The sequence below is a fragment of the Lipotes vexillifer genome, unplaced genomic scaffold (assembly GCF_000442215.2).
Source record: "Lipotes vexillifer unplaced genomic scaffold, Lipotes_vexillifer_v1.1 scaffold1544, whole genome shotgun sequence".
Taxonomy (NCBI): Eukaryota; Metazoa; Chordata; class Mammalia; order Artiodactyla; family Lipotidae; genus Lipotes; species Lipotes vexillifer.
In genome coordinates this window covers 1,213,095-1,231,042 of record NW_006791108.1, presented here as the reverse complement: position 1 = coordinate 1,231,042, position 17,948 = coordinate 1,213,095, and the positions used below count along the sequence as shown (strand labels likewise).

The 17,948-nt window shown below is 42.6% G+C and overlaps 1 protein-coding gene across 1 annotated transcript in view; it reads left to right on the top strand.

The window, feature by feature from the left end:
• The window catches only part of GLIS3 (GLIS family zinc finger 3), a 142,994-nt gene extending 126,825 nt beyond the window's left edge, over positions 1–16,169 (top strand). The window contains exons 7-8 of the mRNA XM_007464200.1: positions 14,848–15,030; positions 15,922–16,169. Of these exons, the coding sequence (XP_007464262.1) occupies positions 14,848–15,030; positions 15,922–16,058 (320 nt within the window). The 3' untranslated portion in view covers positions 16,059–16,169. The remainder of the gene's footprint in view (positions 1–14,847; positions 15,031–15,921) is intronic.
• The last annotated feature ends 1,779 nt before the right edge of the window (positions 16,170–17,948 follow it).

Sequence of the window (17,948 nt, the reverse complement as noted above, 5' to 3'; positions counted from 1 at the left end):
ATGACAGTTTGTTTTCTTAATTGGAACTCAAAAATTTATTGAAGAGAAGGAAAAGATCCAGAAAATTTCTGTTTCATTGACTACTGTGACTTCTCTGTCAGTTAACTTAAAATCTATAGAGGGGCTTCCCTGGTGGTGCAGTGGTTGAGAGTCCGCCTGCCGATGTAGGGGACACAGGTTCGTGCCCCGGTCTGGGAAGATCCTACGTGCCGTGGAGCGGCTGGGCCCGTGAGCCATGGCCGCTGAGCCTGTGCGTCTGGAGCCTGTGCTCCGCAACAGGAGAGACCACAACAGTGAGAGGCCCACGTACCACAAAAAAAAAAAAAAAAAAAAAAAAAAACTATAGAAAAGTGTTTAATGAACATTATTACAGATTTAGTGCTTTTTCATTCTTTGGGGGAAGCAATGACAGTTTTTCCAGAGGCAAATGTTTTGTCTTATATCTGAAGCTCATGAAGTTTAGCCTCTAATGAATAGAGCTCTTAAAATCAAGTTAAATATTGTCTTATAACTCTATTTTAGGGGCTGCGCATTTGAACTCTTCAGGTCTGAACATACTAATGGCAATCCGTGTCTTGTAATTCTTGTATTTTTAGTTGCAGTTTTCCTTGTAAATATGATAAGCAACTCATCGTTTAGAAGAAAAAATGTGAATAGCTGTGGTTGGAGTTTCCTTAAAGGCAAAACCCACACACACATCAGAAACATCTTGTTACTGGTAGCAAGGCCACTGTGTTAATAAAACAGAACAACAATAAAACGCTAGAATTGGCTCGATCTGTGCCCATTCAGGTCATCTGGGCTCAGACCATGTTGCACAACAGTCCTAGTTCCCTTAGAATTTCTAGTTGATTTACTTACAATTATGAGTGCGCTTTCTCATTACAGAAATTTTTGCTTTCTAACCAGACTGCTCTGGCTAAACTCTCTATTTCGTTCTTTTGTAAGGGCTTTGAGAACTAGACCTTAAAGATGCAAGTCTGTTGAAGTAAAAACATTCAGGCATTTTTCTAGATCATTTAAGTGTAACGACCAGCCACTCCTCTCCTACATTCCTCCGCAAACCCAATCTCATATCACACATCCCTTTACTTCAGATTCTTAAGTTCTGTCATCAGAATGGCCGAATGATTCAGGGGATCTGAATTAGCCAAATATTTACCCCAAGGTTGTTTGTGTCTGTGGATCTGGGCTGATGTAGTGTTTTTATCAATACCATTGAGGTCAGTGATAGTACGTACATTTATATTGCAATATATGTTTTATAAATTACTCTTAGGTACAAGATCATTATCAGTGCCTGGTAGCTATAAAGAAACTGCTCGATAAAATATTTGTTGGATGAATACCTGGATCCTCATTATAACTTTATGAAGAGAGTAGGAAATATATTTCTGCTCCTATTTAGAGATGAAACTCAGATTAGAAACTCAGAAGCTCCTTGACCTTGGGATGGTTTCCTCAAAGAGTGCAAAGTGTTCTGTGGATGAGTTGAGCCACTTAATTCTCCTGCCCACTCTTGTTCCTCTTCAGGGTCAGTGGCCTCCTGGCATCCAGCAGAAAATGGTGGCTTGGAGCAGCAAAACCCTCCAGGTCACCTTGACAGGGCCAATTGTATTTCCATTGTCTTTGTTTCTTCCTCCATTAAAAGAAAATTTCAGTGTTAGAAAGGGAAGTCACTTTCTTTTTCTGAAACTCCTGATAGGCTATTATGTTCAAAGTTCCTAGATCAAAATCTTTGAGCTCAGTTGTGGTTCCTCTTACCATCAGTAGCTTCACCAAAGGCTCTATATGTAAGTGTCAGTCACTCATCCATTTATTCATTCTCAAATATTCAGCTCCTATTATGTGCCAGGTCCTGCTTGGGGTGCTAAAGCTACATCAATAGAGAAAATAGAAGTCCCTGCCTGTCGTGAGCTTATATGTAAGGAATGGTTCTTGGCAAGCAAAACCTTTGAACTCAACCGTGAGACAGTATTCTTCATGGTCCATATGTAGGCAAGGAATCGTGTCATCTATTTAATCCCTGTAGTACATGGCACATTTGAGATGCCAAATACATACTTTAAAATTGAGAGTTTGGTGGGCAGTGGGATGAGAGTAAGCAGAAAAGGAAAGACCCTGTAGACTAGACATACTCATCAGAGTGTGACCCCAGGTGGCAGTGGGAAGAAGGCTGTCTAGCTGGAGGGGCGGAGCAGAGGATGGCAGATCATAAATTGAGTTGTCCACGTTAGGAGTCAGTGTCCCCAAGGTTTGACAAGATGAAAAGGCAAGTTTCCTGGTAGCTGGATGGAAAGGAGTGACAGGAATTTGGGGATCCAATGACATACATCAGGTTTTACAAATGCAGAGTCCACTCTGCTTTCTTAAACCCACCTATATAGATTTCTTTTACTTCAAGCCCACATTTCATCTCACTATAATATTCTAGACAGCAGATTTGGGGGAAGCTTCACAGTATGTAACAAGGACTTAGCTGTGAGACAGAGGGTCAGCAGGAGAAACAGTCAAGCCATTGGTGCAAGTGTGAGCTGGTGCTCACTCTTAGAGAGATTAGAATGCTGGAAAGTTGTATAGTCATAGACTTGGATTCAGGGAAACAAGAAATCACCTAGTTAGTGGAGCGGATATAACGTGGGAGTTTGGTTACAGCTAGACAGCAGAAGTCTAGGCCACAAGATCAGTGTGGGACCAACAGTAAGCCCAGAACTTCTGAGTCACTCAACTGAGGTCCCGTGATTGCACCTTGCCCAAGAAGAGAATGGTACTGGGGTGGGGAGGGAGATCATCCTGATCTATATCTGTAATCTAAAGTCACTTTGGGACAGTCATCATTGCTTTATCCCCAAGAGCCCCCAGAGTCCAGCAGAAAGGGCTGGGGGTGAGCCCAGGGGGAAGAGATGCCCATACAAAGAGCTCCCCTCCTCCATTTCAGATGAACTCAGAGCTGTTCTGTTTTTTCCTATTGGTATTCCATTTGGAAAACTTGCCAAAGATTGAAAATCATGTAAAGATGTTCTTAGGGCTTCTAAACCTTTAGTGTAAGAAACACCTTGTTAACATGAACACTCCCAGGCCCTTCACCCAGAAGTTCTGATTCACAGTGTGTGCCGTAGAGCCCAGGTGGAGCTGATGCTGTGGCCCCCACTTTAACAACCACAGGCCTAGACCCTAAGTGTAGGACTTAGTGCCACCTCACCGTGCTTCCCCAGTCAGAGATAATCCAAAGGAAGCAATTGGCCAGTGACTGAGGGAAGACTTTCCAGCTTCCTTCTCCCTTTACCTTCTGGGGAAGTCCTGTAAATGCAGCACAGCCTAAAAGCTGTAGAGGACCAGGATGGCTCTCAGAGGAGGCTGCAGCATTTCACGTTAATGTCCCTTTTAGTATCTATCAGGAATCCTCTTCTCTGCCAGGCCTTTCTTACAGCAAAGCTTGCTTGGAAGGACAAGGACAGATAGAATTAGATCTTCTTTCTCTGCCATGCTTTCCTTGTTCTGTTTTTGGCTCAAGTACTCCTGAGTCAAAGGGTTGCTTGTGAACTTTATGCAACAGAGCTTGACACAACCGAGGGCAAATTTACCTTTGTACACAGAGAATGTAGGATGATAAGTAACACCAGGCTTATAATGAGACAGTAGGGGCTGGAATTTTCAGTGTGTTTTACTGTATGCAAAATATTTTCACACTTATTATTTCATTTGATCCTTGTAGCCACCTAGGAGGGTTATATACACCAGCAACAGAGTAACTCCCTCTCATAGAGAAAATCCCAACTCATTCCTTTCAACCCTGACCCATGGCCAAAGTGTTTACTTCACACACCATCAGACTCAGGATGTCCAACTCCTCCACCCTTCATTCTGGGCTTTATATGTATCCAGGATTTTTGAGTCATAGGCGGGTGATGGAGTACAGGAGGCAAATCATGGGCAACTGGGCACTGAATCTCTTTCCGTTTGTTCCCTGTGCTTCTCCCCCTCCCTACCATGAGGATCATGCTGCCACAATAGTATTATTTTCCCCCTTTTATCAATAGGGACTCATAGGCTCAGAGAGGCTATGGTTTCCTCAAGGCCACACAGCCAATAAATGGCAAAGCTGGCTTTAATATCCATCTTAAGAATCTCTGGGTCTTCTGGTTTTGAGCATCTCTGTTTTATATAATTGCCATATGTGCATTGTCATTATCAGGATTCACTGAACCATTTTACTGTAACTGTACATACCCACACATGGCAATTACTGAGACACATTGCAATTCGTTTACTTTGGCAGCTTATCATTCTGAGAGTTTGGAAGCCATAGGCCACCACGCATTAGTGTTTTGGTTGGGTTGAAGATATTTTAATGAAAATCGACTACATCTTTTAACCAAAAGGGTTTTATACATGCCTTCCTTCTCACTCTGCTTTCTCCCATTTCCTTTTTGGCCTTTGCAGCAAAATGCTCTACCCACTCTCATCCCCTTATTTGAAACTTTTCAGACATGAGTAGCAGACCATCTTCCTCTTCCCCTACCCCAGATATACAACTTGGAGAGCGAGTGTGGCTCACAGTAATAAATGCTGTTAGCAGCTTGCTTCAGACCAGGTGAGGTTCTGCGAGGTGCACGAGCAGAGGAGAGCACCCAGAGTGTGCAGAATGCATCTCTCTGTGGCCTGCAGGCTAGTGGTAGAAGCTGTAGATGAAAATGGCCCCACTTCTTGGAACCAGGTGGACTTGTCTAACTTGAAGCCCACATGCTGCAACCCATCTGACCAGGGGCTACGGGACCAGGAGGTTGCTCCACTGGTCAGCTTTCCAACCACTGTAACCTGGTTCCTTCAAAAGGAATGTGCCAAATGGAATGTTCAGGGTTATTATTTCCATTATTTTCCTTTTTCTTAGTACAGTAGTTGCTTAAATGTCAGTCTTAAATAGCTCGAGTGCTTTGCAAGCTGGTTTAGTTCTCAGCCCGAAGAAAAATCTGTCTTGCTAACACAGTCTGCGAGCTGTTCCTGTAGCTTCCCCATTTATAGACTCCATATTAAAATGAAGAGTCGGTTTCTCCATCACTTCCAGGGAGGAAGCTTAGTAGAGTTCTGACTACATGAAGACCTGGCTGAGGTTATTGGCCAAGACCAGGAGCTAAGGGGAAAAATGGCAACCAAACTGTGGAGGCTTCACTTCCAAGATCAGCATCATTTTATACCTAAGGGTGGTGGGTTATGAGAGATAAATTGCTTAAGAATTGCCTGTGCATTATACAGAATCTACAAATACTGCTAAGCTTATTTCGTGGTAGTAATAATTGCTACTATTTACTGAGGGCCTACTACATGCTGGGGAATGCACTAGATGCTTTTATAAATGCTCTCATGTATAATGTTTTCCACAACCCTATAAGATAGATATTATTTTAAAAGAAAATGAGGCTCAAAAAGGAAAATAATTTATGCAAAGACACACAGTTGGTTAATGGGTTATCCAGGCTTTGAACCCACATCCAGGTAGTTCATGCAATGGATAGAAATAAAATAGTGACTAAATCAGAAAATTGGCCAAGAGAAATTTCCGAAATGTCTCTTCAGGGTTTTTCGAATTTTTCAGCGTTTAGGTAATTTCATCAATTTTGTTAATTAATTCAATGCTTTTCTCCCTAATGAAAATGTTTGTACTTTGTGAAATGTTGATCCAGTCCGAGTAACTTTGCCTATAATCTGGCAGTGAGGGACCTCAACAAAAATGGCAAGATTTTGTTTGAAATGATTTGTCTGTGAGCTTAAGCCCTAATAGTCTCTATGAACTTGTTACCAAACAGACCAGAGTTTGAGTCCTAGTTCTGAAACTTGGTAGCTATGAGGATTTAGGTAAGTTATTTGAACTTTTCTGTTTCCTTGTCTATACACTGGGGACAATATTACTTAACTCAAAAGTTGATGTAACTTAAAAAGAATGAAATATTGCCATTTGCAGCAACATGGATGAACCTAGAGAATATTATACTTAGTAAAGTAAGTCAGACAGAGAAAGACATACTATATGATATCACTTATATGTGGAATCTAAAAAATAATACAAATGAATCTATATACAAAACAAAAACAGACTCACAGACATAGAAAACATACTTATGGTTACCAAAGGGAAAGGTCTGGGGCAGGTAAATTAGGAATATGGGATTAACAGATACAAACTGCTATACATAAAATAGATAAACAACAAGGATTTCCTGTATAGAACAGGGAACTATATTCAATATCTTGTAATAATCTATAATGGAAAATAATCTGAAAAAATATATATATATCTGAATCATTTTGCTGTACACCTAAAATTAACACAATATCATAAATCAACTATATTTGTTTTTTAAGAAGTTGTAAAAATGAAGATTTTCTATTTAAAACACCTAAGATAATGCCTATCTCCAAGCAAATAAATATTAGTTCGTCTCCTTCCTTCTGAAAGAATTCTCTGAGGGGTTGGTGTAACACTATCAAAATGTCTATAAAAATGCCAAAGCAAAGGGACTGCAAATGAGAAAACTCTGGACTTAGTAGAAAAGTATATGATGACTGTTTTAGCTCTGCTCCCCATTTGTTTTAAGATAAAGGCTAGATCCATGAATAATTGCAAATAGCTGGATGTTTGTAAATATTAAAATGATTGTATGAATTTTCCACTTTTCTCTTATTTGCATAATAACATATAACCATAGTATTGGTTTAAAGGCATATGATTCAACTTCCATCTCTTTGTCTATAAAATGAGAACATTTGTTTGAATCACCTACTTATAAGACAGGTATATCAGAGGCTGCCTAAGAAGGAGTTTTTTTAAGTTTTTTAAAAAGGTACCATGTGAGTAATAAGTGTATGATTCCCTGGGCCTTTTCTCTGAGTAAAGTTGGAGGTCATTAAATCATGCTGAGAAGATGTGATGCCAGAGATCATATTCTTAGAGCCTTTAAGAGCTTTACCAGAGACTTACCTATTTTTTTCTCTTTTCTGCTCATTGGCTTGTATCATGGATTGCAGAAGGTATTTAAAGGGGGGAGTGCAAGGGTCCCCAGAGAGTACAAGGGTACGCACAAAGAGCCATAAGAGTGTTAGAAAAGAAGAAATAAGGGCAGCGAAATGGAGTAGGCCATGCATCTTCTTTCTGTGTCCCTGTCCCTGAAACTCTCTGATTTGAGCCCTCTCGTTCATCACTTAGGCTTATGCATGCCCCTGCACATGCAGCAATCATGATTGAGGCCCAAAACTCTACACTTCCTAAAGTAACCCACAAAATTATAGTCTCTGTGGAAAAATGGTTAGAGTTGTAAAGCTCATAAACATACATCCCTGCTTCCACTTGGCTAGCAAACAGCTGTACCACCAAAAAGCTGAGCACTGCCAGCTCTGCCTCTGTCACTGACATCTGCTTATTCTCCTACCCAGGCACGAATTGATCAGTACCACTGGCAAACCACCCCGCTCCCACTCTGCCAGGGCTGGTCCTCAGCAGAGCTATGGGATGACCTCCTAATTATATCTACCCTCACCAGACAGGGCCAAACAAAAGGGACCATAATCACTACTCTTTTTTAAAAGTTTTGGGAGTGCCCAAACTTCTTTCTTATTTGAGCTTTTTCCTCTTCCTATCTTGAATGCAGTCTAGAGAAAAGAATTGCATCTCTATATATTCCTTAGAGAAAATTTCCTTTTTATTGTCACATATAATATTAAACTGTATTACTTGATTTCTCATTTGTATGTTTAACTTTCTTTCTCAATGAAACATAAACTCCAAGAAGGCATGGAGTATGTTTTATGCACCACTGTGTCTCCAGCACTTGAGTAAGTGCTTAGCCTATAGTTGTCGACTAAATGAAGGCATAAAAGTTGAAATGTTTGTGTTATTAGAAGAATAGGGAAGAAAAGTGAAAAGAAACATTTGTAGAGTGCTGTGTGCAGACACATGCTCAGCCCTTCACATGGCTCATCTCTTAATCCTCTTTAATCTTTGCAGTTACCTTATGAAGTAGATACTGTGAACCCCCATTTTATAAAAATACAATAACAAAGGCAAGCACATGCTTAGCCAGTGTTTCTTCTGAAAGGTCAAGGGGACAGATGACTCCTGAGATTCAGGCAGTATCCGAAAACAACAGTGTTTGGCCTGGATGCCTAAAATGATACTCTCCGATCACATGGGAATTGAAGGGCTTTCTTGTCTGAAGATATTGAGGGGTCTTGGGAAGCAATTGCTCTCAGCATTGTTTCCAAGGAGCTTCACAAAGGGTCCTGCCCAGCCTGATCAGGCCACACTCTGGTTGAGGAGTTAGTTCTGGGGGCCCTTCCTGATGCCTGTGATGGGCTTCACAGGTGGGCTGTCTGCATCTATAAGTTGGCATCATGGTCTGGGCAGAACCTACTGCAGGAAAGGGTCAGTCTTGATTCTGAATGTTGTCCATCCAACTCTTTTCCTGGTGCCCAGAGTTTGGTGGCGGTTCTCAGCCTCACCATAAAGGAGAACAAGAATTTTGTTTTGCGAAGCCATCTGCTATATATATAAACAAACCCATTAGGGGCACAGCTCCTGACATAGCACCTTGACAAAGTTTAGGCTTATGGTATTCATCTCCACCCATAAGTGTAAGGTAGAGCCTCTGTATTGAACTTTATTTCATCATCAAGTGGTAGGGAAATTGGAGACCCACCTATGCTGCTGCCACTCCCATACGCACAGTGAGCTAGGCCCAGAGTCTGCAGGAAAGAAAGTGGGTGATGTGTTTCCTTTTCCTTCTCTTACTTCCAGAAAGGAAAGTGGTTCCTGCAGGAGAGCTGAATTGCCCTGGAAGTTTAGCTTAATTAAAACAATGCGTATCAGCCCTCATGAGGGTTGTGAGTTGGGTGACCATTATTTATTTATTGAAGTATTTATACTCTGGTTCCTTCTACCAAGACTAGAGTGTAAGTTTGTAAGGAAAAGATAAATGTAATAAAGAGTCTAATATACTTCTTATCTTGAACGCCAGGAGTCTAAGAATCATTATCTGGCTTTTATTTAAACTCTTGTTGGGTCATACGTTTTTTTCTCTAGGAATTTAATCAGAAACATTACTGAAAGTCTGTGAAACCTGAGAATGCAGATGTCCCTAGAGTTGTGCTGTCCAGTACAGTAGCCACAAGCCACATGTGGCCGTATAAATTTGAATTACTTAAAACTAAATAAAATTTAGAAGTTGGTTCCTCAGTCGACTAGCCACATCTCAAGTGCTCAGTAGCCACATGCAGCCACTGTATTGGACAGTGAGATAGAGATCATTTCCATCAACACACAAAGTTCTCTTGGACAGCGCTGCCCTAGAGAATACCCTTCCATTACTGTATTTAGTCATGCGATTCCTTTCTTCTCTAACTTCTTCCACTCTCCTTCCACGTTGGGAAGGAAATCCACGCTCAGCTTCATGGGGCTACTTTATCATCATTAAGCAGCAAGAGTAACCATGAACTCCTGATCTAACGGATCATCACAGAGCTGTCAGTGACCCCACATGACAAAGTAAAGAGGAGAGGTTTTTAAGAATGAATTTTAGGGCTTCCCTTGTGGTGCAGTGGTTAAGAATCTGCCTGCCAATGCAGGGGACGTGGGTTCAGGCCCTAGTCTGGGAAGATCCCACAGGCTGCGGAGCAACTAAGCCCGTGCACCACAACTACTGAGCCTGCACTCTAGAGCCCTCGAGCCACAACTACTGAGCCCACATGCCACAACTAGTGAAGCCGCATGCCTAGAGCCCGTGCTCCGCAACAAGAGAAGCCACTGCAATGAGAAGCCTGCGCACCACAACGAAGAGTAGCCCCAGCTTGCCTCAACCAGAGAAAAGCCCGTGCACAGCAGTGAAGACCCAATGCGACCAAAAAAATAATAACAATAAAATAAATAAATTTATTTTTAAAAAAGAATGATTTTTAATACTATGTGAGCTCATAGGTAATGTTAGGGGAGAAAACAGGATACAAAACAATATGTATAACATTCCAGTTTTGTGTGTATATATCTGGCTATGTCTGAATTGTGGGAATAAAGATAATTTTTCTTTTCTTTGCATATGCTATTCTACGTTTTCTAGTTGGTATAATTAATTCAAAATATTTTAATAATTAGAAAAACAAGTTTGTTTTTAGAAGGGAAAAATACTTCCCGAAATTGACAAGAGGAGGAATGATTCTCCTTGACCTTCAGGAGCTACAACTTGAGTAAAGTCAGTTTATCTGCAAGTTCCTCTGCTCCTCCTCCATTCTTGGAGGTAAAATAACTTCTAAAATGGGGGAGGGGTGATTTTTCTAACTAAATGCGCTGACTAATATTTATTACCAACATAAACCTATGTGTGCATTCTTCTGCTATTATAAGTGTATGTGTTCTTGTTCCAACTGCATTATCAATCCTCAAGGACAAGGTGTTACCATATTCTACTTCTCTGGTCTCTCCAAAAGCACCTTGACCAGTACTCAGTAACTATCATTGACTGACTGACTGACTGACTGACAGATTGGCTGACCTTGCCATCACTCTTATGTTTTATGCCCACGAAATGTGTTAACATCTTGCTGCATTTTGCTTTGGGTCCTCGAGGTAGTGTTCCTTCCAAACTTACTACATGAAATTCAGCAGCTGGAATACAGGAGCCATTCATCAGAAAATGAATTAGGCTTTCTCTGGGTTTTTGTGTGTGGCAAGATCCTAATGGAATCTTTTAAAATTATGTTAGTTTTATGGAAATAGCAGTGGGAAGAGGCTATGTTAAAGCTCTTTGATTTGAGTGACCACAGTCATCCACACCAGTGTATTTGGCATCTCTAATAACTGGCTTCTTGAAGGGAGGGATTTAATAAAGAGGATTTTCTTTCCCTGAGTTGGCTGTGAGAGTGGTAAAACATGCTTGTGGGGCCATTCTGGTTTTGACTGTTTCTCGTGTCAGCCAAGAAAGCCACAGGCAGGAACTACAGTTCACTCGGCCCTCTCACTCAGACCCAGATGGACAGGGGAAACTGGGAGATGGAGCTCAGGATGTTGGGTTTACTATTTAACTTCACCGGGTGTATTTCACTGCATTACCAACCTTTTGTACTCTTAACCCTTTACAGCACTCAAATGTAGATTGAAGCCATGTGAAATTCCTGCCATGTCTTCAAAGCAGGGAGAAGACAGGAAAGAGAGAATTAATTGGTTTTCACAAAAGGCCAGTGGAAATCTCTGTCACTGTCCCTGACATACCTGAATGATCAATGTCCCTATGTGGGGAGTTGTGGGAGTCTGTCTTCCTGGAAGGTTAATATTACACTGAGGAATGCCATCAGGGTATATATGAGTGACAAATATGAACAGAGCCAGCATAGGGATATAAATAGCAAATATTGTCTATTTTGTTCAGTGGGGCGACATTACATTCTAATAAACCAACTGTGATGGTTCCTGGTAATGTTTTCCTCCTGATGGCGATGCCGTGATTACATGTGCCCGCCCACTGGGTACCCAAAGTCAAGATCAGTCCAAGGAACCTCCCAAATGAAACTGCACATCCCAGGTCTTTCAGCCCACTCAAGTTTGTTGCTGTTTTGAGCCTGCGTGGGGGCGAGTGAAGAAATCAGAATGTGTGTCAATTAGTGAAGGATCTAGGAACCAATATGGGAAAGAGGTATATAGCCCAGGTCCCGAGGGCCAAGAATGTCCCAGAGGATTCCACCTGGGAACTGGAAGTGAGCTACACGCCCACTGCCTTGTCCATTCTTACATTTGGTTATTTTTGAAGGACTTACTTGTTGCCCTTTTGAAAATTTTATTTCTCTTAATAAACATTTTACTTTTGAGAGGTACATTATTGTGATGTAATTTTACTTTTTAATTTTTCTTATTTAGCAAACATATAAATTGTTATTAAAATATATTATATAAATATTAATTATATTCTCAGATTATATTGTATAATATGTAAATATTAACTCAATTTAATCTTCATAATAACTCACTAAGGTATAGGTACTTCTTTTTTTTTTTTTTTTAACCATTCTTTGTCCTGGAATAAACCTTCTTTGATCATGTTCCTTTTTTTTTTAATTTATTTTATTTATTTTTGGCTGCATTGGGTCTTTGTTGCTCTGTGCGGGCTTCTCATTGCAGTGGCCTCTCTTGCTGCAGAGCATAGGCTCTAGGCTAGCAGGCTTCAGTAGTTGTGGCTCACGGGCTCTAGAGCGCAGGCTCAGCAGCTGTAGCGCACGCGCTTAGTTGCTCTGCGGCATGTGGGATCTTCCCAGACCAGGGCTTGAACCCGTGTCCCCTGCATTGGCAGGCGGATTCTCAACCACTGCGCCACCAGGGAAGCCCCTAGGTACTACTTTTAATGCCGTTTTACAAATTAGAAAGCTGAAATACGGCAAGGCTAAATAATTCTCCAAGACTACACAGTTGGTAAGTAGTTGAGCTAGGATTTGAACCCAGGAAGTCTGGCTCCAAAGTACTTGTCCTTCACTGATACTAAAATTCAGAAAAACATAAAGCCAAAAAAACCCCAAAGACAACTATAAATATGTTGCTTTGCAATCTGTCCTATACATAGTCTTCCACATAACTGAACCCAGTCTCCCTATTCAGTTTTGTATCTTGCTTTATTTTCCAACTGAACCTTGTAATGGTCTTTCCACGATGTTAACTCCTTGTAAATACTGTTTTCATGGCTACTTTAACATTCCCAACTGTTCTCTTATGGGTGGCCATTTTTCCTCCTCAGTTTTCTGTTATGACAGCTAGCACTGTGATGACTACCTCTTGCAGAATTTCTTCTGTTTTTCAGAATACACTTTTAGGATACATTCTTGGAAGAAAAATTCCCCTGTCCAGAAGTATGAACACTTTTAGGTTCTAGATGCAGGTTGTCAAGTGATTTACAGAGGCTTATACTCCTTTGCAATGTCTGCACACTCTGCACAGGTGCCTTTGTCACCAGTCTCAGTCCAGCACCAAGAATGACTTTCAGAAATCTTTGCTAATGTGATAGGTAGAATATGGTATTTTATCATTGTCTTGATTTTTATTGCTTTAATGGCTAGAGAATTGCCAGTTGTCCATATTGGTTGATAAGCTATATGCGCATTTGAATGATCTGTTTGGGTCCTTTGCCTGTCTGCCTACTGAGTCCATGCAGAAGACTTAGGGCATCAAAAAGAGAAGAGCCAGTAGTTTTCCATTCTTTCTTCTCCTGCCTTGACATGGAATTTACTTATGTTTTTTCCTAGTCTATACTGCTAACATGAATTTAATCTTCCTCCCAAACCTTATATGGGTTTTTCTCTTGATTCTTTATGAAGTATACTACTGGTTACTTACAAAGGCTATTATTTTGTTTTCTACTGTGAGTGTACCCTGTTCATAAATCTGTATCCATCCTTCTGTCTTGTATCATAAGCTCCTAGAGGGCTGGTCTGTGGCTTTGTGAGCAGTTCAGCACACATTCTTTGGTGATATTCCTAGCGACCGTAGAGCAGGCCTCCTGGCCAAGGGTAGTCTGCCTTGAGAGTACTAATCAGAAATGAGAAGGGTGTGAGCATAATAGGTTGGATGTGTTAGTGTGCCTCAGCTGTACTTACAGAGAGCTAAAAAGAACCCAACCTGAATAGCACCTTCCCTACCTGTTGATAGGTGACTCCGTAAGAAGCAGCAGTTCTAGAGGAGGAAAGCACACAGGACTAGGGCTCCAAAGTCCATGAATTAGTTCTGTATTCACCATCGTGTAATGTTTGTGGAAGGAACCCTGGGGGCACTTCCTCTACTAATCCCTTGTTTTTTTCACCAGAAACAGAGTCATGATATCAATAACTGACATTCATAAAGCACTTTCAGATGTTATATATGGATTTCCTTATCCAGTGACTTGCTTAATCTTGCATAATCACCCAGTGAAATAGACAGTGACTTTCACATGTTAGAGTTGAGGAAACAGGTACCATGAAATAAGGTATTGAATGAAGATTTCATTATATTTTTAAAACCGTATACTCCAGAAAGTAATCTTTTACTTACATTTATTATGAGACAAGGAGGAAGAGGGAAATGGTAAGGTATCATGGAAGGTGTGGAGAATCATAGAAAAGGACCACATAGGACCCCAAGGGAAAAACTCCACTGAGTAAGAAAAAAATTGAAAAGATAAATGAAACAAGATTAGCAAAATGTTGATTATTTTCAAATATTAAGAAATCTTTCCACATATTTCTTCACTATATTGTTTATTCACTTCCAGTTTTTCTATTTACTGCAAAGATCAGCAATAATAATAGTTAAGTAAATGGTTGCATATCTGACTATGAGATACTATGTACCTATTCAAAATAATGAGGAAGAAAAAATATAAATGTGTATGAATGTATCTGTTGGAAGTGCAGATGGATAGATCTATGTTGCATTTTTTAAGGTGAGCATTGTTAAGAGCTTTATTCCGGTTTTTACGAAATGTGAAAAACAGACTATAGAATAAAAGACGTTAAGGAAGATGCACTTAAAACCTTGTGAGAGGGCATGGGGTAGGAATGTCCCCTGAAGGACAGGCCTTCAGTGTCCAGGGCTCTTTGGAGAGTCTAGGGAAGGTGTGAAGCCCTTCCGCTTCAGGTACTAGAGCAAGAAATAAAAAGCCCCTGGAGGTAGAATAGCTTCTGCTCAGGTAGTACATTATGGATGCTTGGTCAGAGGGTTTTGTAGGTGGGCTTAAGGGTTAAAGGTATTTTGTCATATGAAGCCAGGCTGAGTGAGGGTCTAGCCAGGTTGAAATGATCTTCTGAACTTGTGCCCTGCAGTAGCTCAATGCCATGCTTGCATTTCAGGATTTTATGGGCAGCTGCAGACATTCTGCCCCCCACATTACCCTGACTCTCAGAGAACCATGCCGCCTAGCAGCTCCTGCAGTGTGGTGCCTTCCTTCGAGGACTGCCTGGTCCCCACGTCTATGGGCCAGGCTGGCTTTGACGTTTTCCACAGAGCCTTCTCAGCTCACTCGGGCATTACAGGTGTGTTGGTGTCTGTGACTTAGACATTCGGGCAGACAAGCAGGTGAGATCAGGTGGGTTTCTCGTGACCAGCCTGGACTAGACTTGACCCAGCACGTGACCACATCAAATCCTATTCGGTCCGCCCGTGAAATGTCTCTCCTCTTATCTTCCTCTCCAGCCCTTCTCCAGCCCCACTTCCACCACCCTCGTTCAGGTGCCATCATGTCTCTCCCAGACTTAGGCAACAGCCTTCCAACAAGTTCCTTGAGTCAGCTCCTTATCTTTACCATTCTGCCCTCCGAGCTACCGTAACCATTGCCTTCCAAAAATGAAGGATAAAATAAGGTACTTTCCTGTTCAGCTACCTTCAGTAGTTTGTAGTTTCCCAGAGAATAAAGTCGACTGTCCTCAGCAAGGCATTCGAAGCCCCCAGGAGTTGAGCCTGATGGAACTCTCCGGACCTGCGCTCACGTCTCATGTGCCCTCCTCACATGTCTCCCTACATGCTCTGTACCTGAGCTTTGCCAGCACACTTGGCCCCACGTGCCCCCTCTCTGTCTTCGCTCCCTCTTTCCTCCTCCTGGAATGTTCTTTCTTTATCTCTCCGTCTGTGAGAATCCCATCCTCTTTTATGGCTCAACCGTAATATCACCTCCTTTTTGAGGCCGCCCTCACTCTTCCCTACAGAACTTTCATTGCTACTCAGCCCATCTCTTGTGCCAAGTCCTGTTTTAGCCACCTGCCTGCACATCAGCCTCTTCCCCCACCTAAGGAGCCCGAGGACAGGGAGACCCACTGAAGGGCCTGGCCCGGCACGGTTTCCTCCTCAGCCCCAGCCAGCATTTGCTCCCTGCGTGCCCGGCGTCTGCGACAAGGTAGCAGTTGACTTGTGCGCTCTTTCTCTTCCAGTGTGTGATCTACCTTCGGGTTCCTCAAGCCTTTTGGGGGAGTCTCTTCGCAGTGGACCTGAAGACACCACGTTCTTGCAGATCAGCGCTGTGGATCGCTGTCCTAGCCAGCTCTCCTCTGTCTATACTGAAGGCTAAAAGCTCCCCTGGCCTCCACTACCACTGGCATCCAGAATCTTTTTGTTCCTTGCCACCTTTTCTTCTTATACTTTCACAGACTGTAAGAAAAAGGATGTCAAGCGAATCAGCGGAACCTGCCAAGTTCCAGGTGTGTCTTTGGAGGGCAGGGCTGAATGGTCAGAGCTGGGCTTTGTAGGTGTGTTTGCAGCTGCTCCTTTTTCTCCCTGGGTTTGCCGGTGACCAGCAGGACTCTTTTCAAAGGGAATTCAGAGTCTCCCTCTACCGGGTACCTGTTACTTCCTGGCTGCCGACCTTCAAAGGACACCAGTGAGATGATGTGCACGTGAAAGTGTAATTTGGAGATTTGCTGAAACTCCAAACAAGGAAGGGCGACCCAAATTGCCAGAAGCACAGTGAACTGTCCCACCCAAGAGCCAGGCACAGCAAGGGGAACCCACTTCCAAAGCACAGCATGGGCTCAGCTCTTGGAGGCCCCCAGGTTTCCCAGTGCCGGCCTGGCATCCAGTGAGCTGGCTGCCTCTCTCCTCTTAGATACTCCCACGCTAACCATTTGCTTTCAGTGTTTCTCCAAAAGCAAAATGAGAAGGTTCTGTCAAGCGCAGGCCCTTGAGAAGCACTACAGCTTGTTTTATATTCATGAAACCTATCTTAGTTCTTTGATTTTAAAGACTTGTTACTTACGTCTACTTTTTAAAGGAAAAAAATGTTTAGAGGTCTGTTCTTTGGATGGAAATAATTATTTTAATGCTCCCAGCTATGTACATCTTGCCTCCGCTGCGGCTCTGCTTGCCCGCACCCTGCAGCACCTGTGAGCCCCCGGAATGTTAGTGTTGCATTGGCAAAGGCTACCTGAGGGACATGGGGTAAGCCACCCTCTTCCCAGTGCTGCCACAGAGACCCTCGTGGGTTGACTCTTCAGCGGCTCCACCTCGAAGACATTTTTCAAAGGAAAAGGTCACTTGACTGGCTCACCCATGGCCTCCGCTCTGGTGCTCTGCCCAGGGACCTGCTGGAAGCTGTGAGAGCAGGGACACACGGACGTGTGCTCCTGGGTTCTCAGAAAACCAAACTAGAGATGCCTGATGTCTGGCTACTTTGCACAGCCTCTGCTCCCTCTGTTAGGATCTCCCCTCACCTGTCTGTCTGTTGCTCCCTTGCCTTCCTTCTCTCCCTCTTTTTGCATCGCTCTCACCCTCTTCTTGACTATGGTTTAGACATGCCCACCACCCGCCATTGCCTGCTCACCACCTCTGAGCAAGGTCTGGCCAAAGGCAGGTGGAGGGGACAGTTCTGGAAAGGTGGCCAGAAGGAGGCAACCTTTCTGTCTGAAACTCTGTTTTGAGGGCCTGGAATTTACCCAGAGCTCTCGGCCATTTGATCTTAAACCTGAATAGGATGCCATTTTCTGTGACGCCTTTACCAAGTTGTTAAAAAGATCCAGAGTCCTGTGACATAGGCTATAAAAATTGCCAAAACCCCAAAACCCCTGGTGGATTCTGACATTCCAGTACTCTCGCCTCTCACGATTTCTTTTCTCTCTCTTTAAAAATGTTATCTGAGGGGAAATGAAACAATGCTATTTGTCAAACTGGGATAATTATAATCTTCAACAAGACAATTTAACAGCTTGGTGTCAGACTTGGGATCCGGTGACAGTTTTTATCCTGACAGACATGTCCTTCCAGTCTGGCCGCATGGTCGGTAGTGTTCTGCCTGATTCCGGACTTCATTCTGACACGAAGTAGAACCAGCCGAATAAAGAACAAAGTGCAGGGTCCGTTCTGACAGTGCACTCAGTCAGTCTAGTTTCTCTGGCCAGTGGGCTCTGATCTGAGAAGAGCCATCATGCAGACATCCGTGTCTGCAAAAGAGACAAGTCATTCACTG